The 14,492-nt window shown below is 38.4% G+C and overlaps 1 protein-coding gene and 1 long non-coding RNA gene across 4 annotated transcripts in view; one reads left to right on the top strand and one right to left on the bottom strand.

Annotated features, from left to right (window-relative positions):
- Positions 1-229: 229 nt before the first annotated feature.
- Positions 230-13,155, bottom strand: LOC147011407 (uncharacterized). The gene is made up of 3 exons (XR_015051767.1): positions 13,036-13,155; positions 5,908-6,036; positions 230-294 (listed from the first exon to the last, which is right to left on the bottom strand). It is a non-coding gene; the product is annotated as an uncharacterized LOC147011407 (long non-coding RNA).
- LOC147011406 (guanylate-binding protein 1-like) overlaps positions 12,705-14,492 on the top strand; it is a 27,940-nt gene continuing 26,152 nt past the window's right edge. For 2 of the 3 annotated variants that reach the window (XM_085857418.1, XM_085857420.1), the window contains exons 1-2: positions 12,705-12,769; positions 13,572-13,787. In XM_085857418.1, the coding sequence (XP_085713544.1) occupies positions 13,601-13,787 (187 nt within the window). In that variant the 5' untranslated portion in view covers positions 12,705-12,769; positions 13,572-13,600. The remainder of the gene's footprint in view (positions 12,770-13,571; positions 13,788-14,492) is intronic. The other variant, XM_085857419.1, reaches the window with a different exon arrangement.

Below are 14,492 nucleotides of genomic sequence, written 5' to 3'. Positions count from 1 at the left end.
ACAAGTGAGAGAGCAGGGATATGAAGGAGTAGAGATGGTTGGTTCATTTGGAATTTGGGATGAGAATGGAAGAGAGGTTTGATGATGAGCAAAGAAGGCAGGATCATGCAGACTGGGGATGAATGAAGGCCAAAGCAGAAGGAGAAAAACCTCCTGAGTGAACGATCCAATAAATGATAGTTGATAGTGCTGATAACAAGGCAATGGTGAGATAAAAGGATGTCTCTACCTTTGGTGGTTCATACGGGATCTTGAGGATCCATGGTGCACCAGCATTTCACAAGGACGGGTGAGCTGCTGGGGCACAAGGTCAGAGTGAGGATCCATATTCTGTTAAAAAAGAGAATAAATGCTTTGTTGAGAGGAACCTTCAAGGAGACTTTATTCAGGTTGTTGTGGACTGTGACAGAGTTTTTAATTTAAGACAAGAGTCATTACATAGAGACCAGGAGGTGTAGGGGTTCCATTTGGAATATCAGAATAAATCAAATGAAGGTGAGAAATGCATCTGTGGAATCATTTAATTCATGATGACTGATTAAATAATGAATTAATACACCATATTATTATCTCCAGTTCACACAGAAGGACAGCCTCCATCTGTAGTTCGTTAGTGACAATATTCCGAGGGATGGTTTGTAGGATCTTTATGAGGTTCTTCTTTTTCATTCCCGTTGCTCCAATGATCACTGGTACAATTTTGGCACTCTTCAGCTTCCAGGATCTTTTCACTTCCTTCTTGAGGTCTTGATATTTGGTCATTTTCTTGATTTCTATGTTATTTAGACCAAAATCTCTGGGCACTCAAACCTTATTTAGCTGCCCTCTTTTGATTTATGTATCTGAGAATGACGTCCAATCGCTGTGCTTTGTTTTCTATGTTCATGCTGGGCGGGATCATCAGGTCGTAAGTGAGCATGATGTCCTTATTTTCAATGATTGCTTTTGATTCATGTTTCTATGAGTTTTGTGGAACTGGAATATTGAAATTTCTGCAGATGTGTCGGCGGTGGATTACTCTCCATACCTTGTTGTGCCTTTGTGTGTATAGCTGTTCTGACATGAGTTTTTTTTTTTACATCTCGATAAGAGGTGACTCATGCTTTTTGTTTCTACCTTGCAAAACTTACACTTGTCTGACTCAGACCTGCCATTGTGTGTGTTTCCATGGTGGAATAACAAGAAATTAAAAGGTTTACAGTTTACACCATGTATTAGCTCTGAAAAGAGCTCTGAAAATTGAGGGGGAAGCGAGGTGTCCGAGGATGCGCTTGATAAAGGATATAATTAAATAAGGCAGTTAATTTTCTTCAAAATGGGTGTTTAAATGAACTCAAACACCCAATTTTCATTCTAACACCCCCTTGGAGTTCCCTTCATATGCATGCAAAGTTTCAGGCTGCTAGGTTTAATGGTTTTGGAGTTATGGAGGAGACACACTGACACACTGACACACACTGATATTTATTGTTTTAGATTTGAGGAAAAGTAGTTTACAGTAGCTTTTATCACATTCTGGGAAACCCTGACAATCAATGCAGATGTCAATCAATGAAATGCAGATGTTTTAGAAATGCGGCCTTTGGTAACCTTTTGGTCAATGTTGACCTCAAAAATAATTGGTGTTTGAATTCAGTTACCTGATATACAAAATCTTTTCAAATTTCAAGTCAATGGAATATATATTGAGGATCTCAGAAATACCACCTTAGTTGTTGACCTTGGGCCTATGTTGACCTTTTAATCCATGTTGACGTCAAACATAATTGGCTTGTTGAATTCAGTGACCTGAAATATAAATTCTCTTCAAATTTCAAGTCAATCGGATGCAAATTGAGGATTTTAGAAATCTCACCGTAGTTGGACGCACGTCTGGCCTGTGAGACGAGAGACCTGGCCGGCAAGACCTCGTTGAGGATTGGAATGATCCCTCCAAGGGCCGCCTGTTGGAGGAACCATCTGTGTTGAAGGCACTGAGGCAGAGGACAGCCTCACTGGGACACGTTGATCAGAGGGGGAGCAGAAGCGTTTCCTCCTATTGAGTGTCACTTGAGCCAACCTGAAGGAACGTGTGGCTTCAAGGTGTTGCAGAAATTGCTCCGGTTCGTTCGTTGGTGAAGTTTGAGAACTCTTCCAGAGAGAGGGAAGGGTGGTGGTGAAGTGTCAGCCTTGTGGCCTGTGGCTGGGGCGAGGCTGTTTGAACGTCAACTCAAATAGGCCTGAATTATTCTTCTTCTTCGCCCCACCCCCACTTCTCCCCACTTTCCACTTTCCACATTATTTTCTTTATATCTTGGAAAATGTTATTTTATTATTTTGTTCCCCCCCTCCCCCACCTTTGAGATAGGGATACCTAGTGGGCCGCGGAATTGTCTTGTCCATTTTGTCTTGGCGCCTGTCTGTCCTTTAATTTCTTCATTATTACCACTGGATAGATTTTATTTCATTCCTTTGTTTTGTAACATGGTTGATTCATTGCTTTGTGGTATACTCTGTGTTTCTTTATCCTGATTAAAACAATTGTAAATATTCCTCTTTGTTGGATTTGCGTACAATACTGTGTGTTGTTGAGTGGGGTGTGTGAAATGGCATCAGCAGTAGGATGTTAATGTCGCTCGGTCACATCTGACTGCCGGTACGGCGAAACGCCAAAGGTCACGTGGTGTGGCAGCCATGTTGGATAAACGGAAAAAAAATTTGGACCTCTGTGTCTCTGAAACAGCATCATGGAAAAAGTTGAAACTTGACACATGGCAAGTACTCCTCATGGGGAATGAGTGTGATGTTTTGCTGATGTCATAAGTGCCTTCGTTATGACGGCATAACTGCATAATTGCTACATCTGATCAGTATAAAAAATTTTTGAGGGTCATTTAGGGATAAAATGGTAGCCTGGTGTTGGCGCAGTGGTTAGGGCAGCGGCTTGGGATCCAAAAGGTCCTGAGTTCAAGCCCCGTTGGGCCACTGAATTAATACACCAGGGGGTTGACTCAGCCTGTCATTCTTCCGAGGTCGGTGAAATGAGTACCAGTATACTGGGCCGGTGTATTCCCCAGTTAAAATAGGTGTACCATATCCCTGTGTCGTAAGAGGCGACCAGGGTTGCGTCAGGAAGAGCATCCGGCGTAAAACATGTGCCAAATCACTATGCGGATCATACGGATGATCCGCTGTGGCGACCCCTAACGGGAGCAGCCGAAAGAAGAAGAAGAAGATTTAGGGATAAAATGGTCCCCAGGGGGAAATTTGATGACGTCATTGGTCACGTGATTTGGCAGCCATATTGTTTTTCTTTTAAAAACCTTCCAAAATCTTCTTCTCTAAAAGTAGCTGAACAGATTGAGGCAAAACTTTACACATATGACCGCTTCTCCATGAGGAATAAATGGATCACACATAATATGATGTCATGGGTCACGTAGTTTGGCGGCCACATTGGATTTACCCTAAGAGTTATTTTTTTTTAATCTTCTTCAGAACGGCTGGAGAGATCGAGGGGAAACTTCACAGAAATGTTCCGAGAGACGTATGTGCAAGTTTGTTTAGGAGTAATTGATAGGTCACATGGTTTGGCAGCCATATTAGATTGAAGAAAAATATTAAACAATCTTTTCTCTGGAACCACTTAATCAATCGAAGTGAAACTTCAAAATTATGATCTAGTAGTGATGTGGAATACAGGTTTTAAATTTAAACTTGATGGGACACATGGTCTGGCAGCCAGAATTATTTATTTTTTTCATGTGGGTTCTGTTTTTTTAATTTTTTTTTGAAAAAGGCTCACTTGGCTGTGTGTGTCTGGATGGGTTTGTGGGTAGAGGAGTAGCAGCTGAAATGTGAATCCTATCCAGGTTCCTCCTGATGACTTCATTTTTGCTTTTTGCTTGGGTTCTTTCTAATTACTCTGCAGGACTGTTCCGATTTGGTCTTCCATTAGATTTGAATTTATTTTAATCCCATTCTAAATTCAAGTGAATAATAATTTTAAAACGTTATCGGTCAGGGTCAGGTGTCTGATGAAAACGGGGTTGCATCAAAGCGGCACGTCTTGTTATCCGGCCATCACTGCCGGCAGTTATAAAGTAGCAGTTCTAGTTATGTCTCATTAATTACGGAACACACAATGTCCATGTCCCTACCCTTTCGAGACATTTGATACAGGCTGGCTGGCTGATACAGAGACAGACAGACAGACAGGATATTTCCTTTTAAAATATTGTTTCAACCGCGGCCCATTCCAGTTACCCAGTTCGAGTTCTGCAGATTGTTTCAAAGTGACTGCAACTGCCAGCTAAGTCTACAGCCTTGTGCAAGTTCCCGGACCTGTTTGTCACATTACAATACTCGTTGGGACTGCGGAATTAACCGGGTGAAGCGCTGATTGGCTCATGACCTTTCTAATCAGGCAAAGCGACTGTAGATCGCAAGTACGGCCTGAGCTGGATTGAGCCGGCAGGTCGAACGACACTGAAATTATCCAAAATCAGCAAATGGTGTGTACTCCATCTCCCTCGATGGAGGGTGGAGCCAAAAACGGGGAGGGGCGAAGGGCGGAGCCCTGAGTTATATAAGGCAGCACGAGACGCGAGGTCTTGTGTTTCGTGTGGTGGTCGTCAAGTCTTTGGTGGTTTCGCCGTTGGGTGGTTCATCGCTCTCCTGGCTCTTGGTCCTGTGGTTCATGCGCTCTTGGTCTGGTGGAGCGACCTGTGCATCGGAGACGTGGACTGAAGGTGCAGCTCTGCCCGCTGTGTAGTGCGAACCTGCTCGTCCGGGCGAGGAGCGCCGGAGAGAGCTTGCTGGCCACGCGGGAGGCCCGGAATCAGGCGCGGCCACGCTAACTGCCGGGGGACAGATCGTCACGACTCGCCGACCACCGAGAGGGGGGGGGCAGGTAACCTGCATCAGTCTCGTGGGCCAATTCGGTCAGCCAAGGCTCACGGACATAAAGGTCCACGGACCCCGTCTACCTCCCTGCCTATGGGGAGGTCTTTCCTTTTGTTTTTGTATGCATGCTGTGGCACCGTGTCCTGTTAAGTAACGACTGTATAAGTAACTGCACATGATCCTTGCACATATTCGGTTGTATTGTTTTCTATTTGCCTTGCTTGTACATACGTGCATGATTCCTTGCTTGTGTTGTGTGTGAATAATAAATGTCCTTGCTTGCGAAATGAATCCCGTTCGTTGCGTCCTCTTTCCCCTCTTGAAAGTGCCATCTTGCATCATGGAATAATTAGTTGGGTTTTAAACACCCGGTAAGGAGAATCGGATCCGTCGAGGTCGGCGATAATACCCGCTCGGTTATCGCTCTAGAACGGAACGGACCACTTAAGCGGTTCGTGTCCCAAGCCGACCTGCGGTGAGGTACGGCCCATCAGTAGATTACCTGCGCGAGTACTTAGATATATCGACATTCGGCGAGTGACCCTATTTCGCGCGGGTAGAATGCGGACTGGGCTGTGGTGAGGTTAAACCCCACCCGTGACTGGTTTCTGGCGATAGTTCCAGGAGGATCACGACTGAATTGTCCGTCCGGTGGGTGACGCGGTTGCTATTAGTGGAAATTGGCTGATCGCACGCCGGCGTGCACGAATTCGTAACAATATATACTAATAGTTGCTGCAATATATTAATAGTCGGTAGTCTCTGAAAATGAAGAGGTACGTTTTTGTTGCTGCAATTGAAGAGGGTTTTTTTTTTGCTTCCCACCATTTTGTGTGATCAGCTTTTATGACGAAATATGAATTTCAATGTACTAACAATTGTTGCAATATAATAATAGTCCGCAGTTGCTGAAAACGAAGAAGTACACAGACAGCAAACATGGGCGTGGTACAAATGGGTACAAATGATTCTCCGTGGGGTATGTGTGGGCGGTGCGCACGTTTCGCGGGCGCGCAATCTTACCTCGAACTTGTATCCGGGCTGGTGGTGTGTGGTGCTGTGGAGGAGGTTATGCGGCCGTTTCATGAACCATGTGCTCCTGCACGTGGGGAGCAGATGTGTTGTGGCATCGAAGCCACGCGGGATGTGCCACTGTATAGTGTGGGGGTGGTAGGGGGGGGGACATTTTTTAGATGTGCCACCTGGTTTTATAGAGAACACTGCAGTTAAAAAGAAAACATTGCTTTTTGGACACGTTTTATCACCCCAGTAAAACCCTGATATGCTGCCTATCCTCCCCTTGTGCTGCCTTCCCCTCCCCTCATGCTGCTTTCCCCTCCCTTCTCGCTGTCTTCCCTTCCATCTCCTCTCGCTGCCTTCCCTTCCCTCCCTTATTGCTGTCTCCCCCCCTCCCCCACCCCTGCTCCTGCTATCCTCCTCCAAAACCCCCTCCACCACCATCCAACTTTCTGGAGGTCGAGGAAAGGAAGGTGTGTCAAAAAATGTGTGAATTGGACAAATGAAATGTTTTTATTCTTTGCAGTGAAAACTGCTGCTGGCAGTAAGAATTCCGCAATTCATCTCAAGTTAAGAGATTCTATAGCTTATCATTTGTGTCGAAATTAAAAAAGGCACGAACACTGGTGTGGCTTTTTCAATGATTGAAGGAAAATGCCCTTCCTTCCCTACCCCTTCCCTCACGCTTACCTCCTCCCAAAGCCCCTCCACCCCAAATGGATGTCTTTGGGCGGTGCCCTGGCATTGTTTAGTATGACCCGTTTGAATGTGCCGTTTTTACTTACCCAATTTCGTTCAATCCTATACTAATACCAGCATAACGGGACTATTCCCCCCCATCTCCCACTTTACCTCAATTCCCCCTATAAAACGCCTGTCCAGAACACCCCCTTCCCCTCCACACTACCTCTCTCTCTCCCTCATCCTTGCTCTCTCCCTCCTCCCGGAGTAGATAGAAATGTGGGGTGAGGTCTCGCTCTCTCCTCATTTCTCGCTATCCCTCCCTTCCTTGCTCTTCCCCCCTTCGTCGCTCTCCCTCACTACCGAGCTCCTCTTTCCTCATCCCTTCTTCTTCTCTCCAAACCCTCCCCCCCTCCTAGCTCCTCTTTCCTCATCCCTTCTTCTCCTCTCCCACCCCCCCTCCACCAATCATAATATTCCCATCAGCAAAGATACCGGTTGTATTTGCTACTTATAAATAAAAAAATACCCCCATTCACAGTCCATCACAAACAATTTCATTTAAAGGTGATATCATCATCAAGGGGTCAAGCCTGGTGTTGGCTCAGCGGGTGGCGGCTAGGGTGGCGGTTTGGGATCCCAGGGTCCTGAGTTCAAGCCCCGTCGACCGCTGAATTAATACACCAGGGGGTTGACCCAGCTTGTCATCCTTCTGAGGTCGGTGAAATGAGTACCAATTCCAGTGTGTGTACTGGTAGAGGGGCACTGTATCAGCGACACAGTCGTGCTTCAACAAATGATAGCGACCCCGGCAGCTAAGCTGCCATACGACCACCACCACATCATCAATGGTTTTTGGCCACTTCAAAAACATTACAAGATAATTATTTATTCATGTATATTCATTCTTGGTGTTTTTGTAATGCATTCAGTTTGAGTGCAGCCGATGGCTGCTGTTTCACATCATTACTGGGAATGTGGCTGTGCCGCTGATGCAGTGCCCCTGCTGGTTATGGAATGATTTTAGGATTTGGTAGGGTGGTGGCGATAGCTTGCTGACGCTTCATGAAGGACACCGTGGAATCTTTAATGTCTGCCGGCGTTATCATCTGCCGAGCAACTCAAGATACCCCTGATAGTATAAACTATAACAGTTGTAATTGGACCATTTTATATATAAACTATAACAGTTGTATTTGTACCATTTTATATATAAACTATAACAGTTGTATTTGTACCATTTTATATATAAACTATAACAGTTGTATTTGTACCATTTTATATATAAACTCTAACAGTTGTATTTGTACCATTTTATATATAAACTATAACAGTTGTATTTGTACCATTTTATATATAAACTATAACAGTTGTACTTGTACCATTTTATATATAAACTATAACAGTTGTATTTGTACCATTTTATTTATAAACTATAACAGTTATACTTGTACCATTTTAAATATAAACTATAACAGGTGTACTTGTACCAATTTTATATATAAACTATAACAGTTGTATTTGTACCATTTTATATATAAACTATAACAGTTGTACTTGTACCATTTTATATATAAACGCGAACAGTTGTATTTGTACCATTTTATATATAAACGCTAACAGTTGTATTTGTACCATTTTATATATAAACTATAACAGTTGTATTTGTACCATTTTATATATAAACTATAACAGTTGTACTTGTACCATTTTATATATAAACTATAACAGTTGTATTTGTACCATTTTATTTATAAACTATAACAGTTATACTTGTACCATTTTAAATATAAACTATAACAGGTGTACTTGTACCATTTTATATATAAACTATAACAGTTGTACTTGTACCATTTTATATATAAACGCGAACAGTTGTATTTGTACCATTTTATATATAAACGCTAACAGTTGTATTTGTACCATTTTATATATAAACGCTAACAGTTGTATTTGTACCATTTTATATATCAACTATAACGGTTGTACTTGTACCATTTTATATATAAACTATAACAGTTGTACTTTTACCATTTTATCTATAAACTATGACAGTTCTTGTACTGTTTCATATATGTAAACTATATCAGAGTTGTACTTGTACCATTTTATATCTAAACTATGACAGTTGTCCTTGTACCGTTTTATGTATAAACTATAACAGTTGGATTTGTACCATTTTATATATCAACTATAACAGTTGTATTTGTACCATTTTATATATAAACTATAACAGTTGTACTTGCACCATATTATATATAAACTATAACAGTTGTACTGGTACCATTTTAGATATAAACTATGACAGTTGTACTTGTACCGTTTTATGTATGAACTCTAACAGTTGTATTTGTACCATTTTATATATAAACTATAACAGTTGTACTTGCACCATATTATATATAAACTATAACAGTTGTACTTGTACAATTTTATATATAAACTATAACAGTTGTACTGGTACCATTTTAGATATAAACTATGACAGTTGTACTTGTACCGTTTTATGTATAAACTATAACAGTTGTATTTGTACCATTTTATATATCAACTATAACAGTTGTACTTGCACCATATTATATATAAACTATAACAGTTGTACTGGTACCATTTTAGATATAAACTATGACAGTTGTACTTGTACCGTTTTATGTATGAACTCTAACAGTTGTATTTGTACCATTTTATATATAAACTATAACAGTTGTACTTGCACCATATTATATATAAACTATAACAGTTGTACTTGTACCATTTTATATATCAACTATAACAGTTGTACTGGTACCATTTTAGATATAAACTATGACAGTTGTACTTGTACCGTTTTATGTATGAACTCTAACAGTTGTATTTGTACCATTTTATATATAAACTCGAACAGTTGTATTTGTACCATTTTATAAATAAACTATAACAGTTGTATTTGTACCATTTTATATGTCAACTATAACAGTTGTATTTGTACCATTTTATATATAAACTCTAACAGTTGTATTTGTACCATTTTATATATAAACTATAACAGTTGTACTTACACCATATTATATATAAACTCTAACAGTTGTAATTGTACCATTTTATGTATAAACTATAACAGTTGTACTTGTACCATTTTATATATAAACTATAACAGTTGTACTTGTACCATTTTATATATAAACGCTAACAGTTGTATTTGTACCATTTTATATATAAACTATAACAGTTGTACTTGCACCATATTATATATAAACTATAACAGTTGTAATTGTACCATTTTATATATAAACTATAACAGTTGTACTTGTACCATTTTATATATAAACTATAACAGTTATACTTGTACCATTTTATATATAAACTATAACAGTTGTACTTGTACCATTTTATATATTAACGCTAACAGTTGTACTTGTACCATTTTATATATTAACGCTAACAGTTGTATTTGTACCATTTTATATATCAACTATAACAGTTGTACTTTTACCATTTTATCTATAAACTATGACAGTTCTTGTACTGTTTCATATATGTAAACTATATCGGAGTTGTACTTGTACCATTTTATATATAAACTATGACAGTTGTACTTGTACCGTTTTATGTATAAACTATAACAGTTGTATTTGTACCATTTTATATATCAACTATAACAGTTGTACTTGCACCATATTATACATAAACTATAACAGTTGTACTTGTACCATTTTATATATAAACTATAACAGTTGTACTGGTACCATTTTAGATATAAACTATGACAGTTGTACTTGTACCGTTTTATGTATAAACTATAACAGTTGTATTTGTACCATTTTATATATCAACTATAACAGTTGTATTTGTCCCAATATATATATATATATATATATATATATATATATATATATATATATATATATATATATATATATATATATATATATATATATATATATATATATATATATATATATATACTATAACAGTTGTACTTGTACCATTTTATATATCAACTATAACAGTTGTACTGGTACCATTTTAGATATAAACTATGACAGTTGTACTTGTACCATTTTATATATAAACTCGAACAGTTGTATTTGTACCATTTTATATATCAACTATAACAGTTGTATTTGTACCATTTTATATGTCAACTATAACAGTTGTATTTGTACCATTTTATATATAAACTCTAACAGTTGTATTTGTACCATTTTATATATAAACTATAACAGTTGTACTTGCACCATATTATATATAAACTCTAACAGTTGTAATTGTACCATTTTATGTATAAACTATAACAGTTGTACTTGTACCATTTTATATATAAACTATAACAGTTATTCTTGTACCATTTTATATATAAACTATAACAGTTGTACTTGTACCATTTTATATATAAACGCTAACAGTTGTATTTGTACCATTTTATATATAAACTATAACAGTTGTACTTGCACCATATTATATATAAACTATAACAGTTGTAATTGTACCATTTTATATATAAACTATAACAGTTGTACTTGTACCATTTTATATATAAACTATAACAGTTATACTTGTACCATTTTATATATAAACTATAACAGTTGTACTTGTACCATTTTATATATTAACGCTAACAGTTGTACTTGTGCCATTTTATATATTAACGCTAACAGTTGTATTTGTACCATTTTATATATCAACTATAACAGTTGTACTTGTACCATTTTATATATAAACTATAACAGTTGTACTTTTACCATTTTATCTATAAACTATGACAGTTCTTGTACTGTTTCATATATGTAAACTATATCGGAGTTGTACTTGTACCATTTTATATATAAACTATGACAGTTGTACTTGTACCGTTTTATGTATAAACTATAACAGTTGTATTTGTACCATTTTATATATCAACTATAACAGTTGTACTTGCACCATATTATATATAAACTATAACAGTTGTACTTTTACCATTTTATCTATAATCTATGACAGTTCTTGTACTGTTTCATATATGTAAACTATATCGGAGTTGTACTTGTACCATTTTATATATAAACTATGACAGTTGTACTTGTACCGTTTTATGTATAAACTATAACAGTTGTATTTGTACCATTTTATATATCAACTATAACAGTTGTACTTGCACCATATTATATATAAACTATAACAGTTGTACTTGTACCATTTTATATATAAACTATAACAGTTGTACTGGTACCATTTTAGATATAAACTATGACAGTTGTACTTGTACCGTTTTATATATAAACTATAACAATTGTATTTGTACCATTTTATATATCAACTATAACAGTTGTACTTGTACCATTTTATATATAAACTATAACAGTTGTACTTTTACCATTTTATCTATAAACTATGACAGTTCTTGTACTGTTTCATATATGTAAACTATATCGGAGTTGTACTTGTACCATTTTATATATAAACTATGACAGTTGTACTTGTACCGTTTTATGTATAAACTATAACAGTTGTATTTGTACCATTTTATATATCAACTATAACAGTTGTACTTGCACCATATTATATATAAACTATAACAGTTGTACTTTTACCATTTTATCTATAAACTATGACAGTTCTTGTACTGTTTCATATATGTAAACTATATCGGAGTTGTACTTGTACCATTTTATATATAAACTATGACAGTTGTACTTGTACCGTTTTATGTATAAACTATAACAGTTGTATTTGTACCATTTTATATATCAACTATAACAGTTGTACTTGCACCATATTATATATAAACTATAACAGTTGTACTTGTACCATTTTATATATAAACTATAACAGTTGTACTGGTACCATTTTAGATATAAACTATGACAGTTGTACTTGTACCGTTTTATATATAAACTATAACAGTTGTATTTGTACCATTTTATATAAAAACTCTAACAGTTGTATTTGAACCATTTTATATATAAACTATGACAGTTGTTGTACTGTTTCATATACGTAAACTATATCTGAGTTGTACTTGCATGGTTTTATAAATAATGTACAACTGCTGTACTTGAACTGTTTTATTTGTGTTTACAAACGACAATGGTGAAACTGATTTGATGAAACACACATGGTATATTGGGTCACATCAGCTGTTTACGTCACTTCTCGGAAAGTCCCAGGGTTTTTTGAAACGACGAAGGAGGTGAACAAGAAGCCACAACGAAGCATCGCTTGTCAGGTGAGGAAAACGCGAATTAACTCGTCTTGTCTAAGTCACTTTGAGTGATTAAAGAACCTCCGGACTGCTGGTTAAACAATTTTTTAAATTTGGATTGTCGATCCACTGTGGTCATCTGCTTTTTGTGGCTGTAATTTCAGAGTTGGAACAGTATTTTGTTACATGTGGATCTTTTATGACGTCATCGTTACTTTTGTGGACTCTTTTGGTTAAACTGCAATCGATAGTTCACTTTTGGTTAAATGAGATGATCGATGAGTTCTTACCCGGTTCAGATGGATGTCCAACACGGTGGGGGCTGAGACCTATCGCTTTGAAGAGGGGCTCACGTTCCAAACACCACCTCACCCTCAATCCCACGACAATTAGCAAATCCTCAACATGTGATTATGGAAACTCGTTATTATTATTTTTCCATCCATGGACAGAGTAGTCTTCATGTGGACTATCTCGATCACCAATTATAGATCTGTGGCGGACCCTTTGCTATCGCCATGGGTTCAGATTTCAATTGGATGACTTTCGTACTTTTTCACATCCTCGAAAAGGCGAAGCTTAAATGTTTGAAAATGTTGGCCCAGACTCGTCAGAGTTCATCATCACAAGGTACAAGATGTAATGGTTAACATTAACAATCCCCCTTCCAATAAGGCAGAGAGCTTCATCAAAATGTAAGGTTATCAAGGGGTTTTCCTCGAACACGTTTCGTGTTTGGTGGAAGAACGTGTTTCACCAGTTTTGTTACAATAGGGAAGTGAAACCAAAACTTACTCCCAACAACACATTTGCTCTCCCTCTCTAGTTTGGTGTCAGTCTGTGGACGAACCAGCTATGGATCCCAGGAATGATCGACCTCTCGAGTTCATCCGAATGGACAAGGAGGGGAAATTTCACATGATCAAGGACACACTCAGGTACCTCTCCGAGATCAAGCAGTCGGTCGTTGTCGTGTCCATCATTGGAAGGTATCGGAGTGGAAAATCCTACCTGATGAACAAGTTGGCTGGGAAACGCGCAGGTAAAGCCCTTCACCAAACGTATCAACAAGCCGTTAAACCGTTCATTTCAATAGGATATCAATAACACTCACCTGGACTGTGCAGTAATTATTGAAGTAGGACGTTTATGAGTTCATACAGTATGTACATATTGTTGTGGTTGAGGAAATTCGCAAACCACCATTCAGGTCCCATAGGTGAGATATCTCTGTAAGTATATGTGTAGTTAGCCCAAACCCATTGTTTAGAGGGAATAAATGTCATTCATTCGGGCTGCGACCCTTTAAGATAGCCGTTTTTCAGTTCTATCTTTATTTTGAACCAACCACGTCTCAACCGCCATCACACAACAACCACCAACCGCAACGCCGCTTCACAACAACAACAACGCCAACAGCCACGACCTTTACCGTCACAACTCGCTCTCGCAATCATCGCATCACCGCCATGCCAATCGTCACCGTGGCCAGGGACCACCACAATAAACCCTCCACCACCTTCGCCTCTCCTCCTTCTGCCGCCATTCCCGCACCGCTTGTGGGCACCGATCCTGGACTCGTACAGGCCGCGCGCCAAGCAGCGGGTGCAAAAAGCGGCCTTTCCTGGGAAGTCGGATCAGGAATGATTCACGCCCACTTCTGTTCCGTCCTATCAGCGAGCGCGGGGCGATTTGGGCCCGCCTCCAGGCGCGTCGGAGTATAATCGATATATGCAGATTCGAGGAT

The sequence above is a fragment of the Eptatretus burgeri genome, chromosome 15 (assembly GCF_056783735.1).
Source record: "Eptatretus burgeri isolate ZD-2024b chromosome 15, Ebu_testis_v1, whole genome shotgun sequence".
In the NCBI taxonomy this organism is placed as follows: Eukaryota; Metazoa; Chordata; class Myxini; order Myxiniformes; family Myxinidae; genus Eptatretus; species Eptatretus burgeri.
This window is presented reverse-complemented; position numbering and strand designations above follow the sequence as displayed.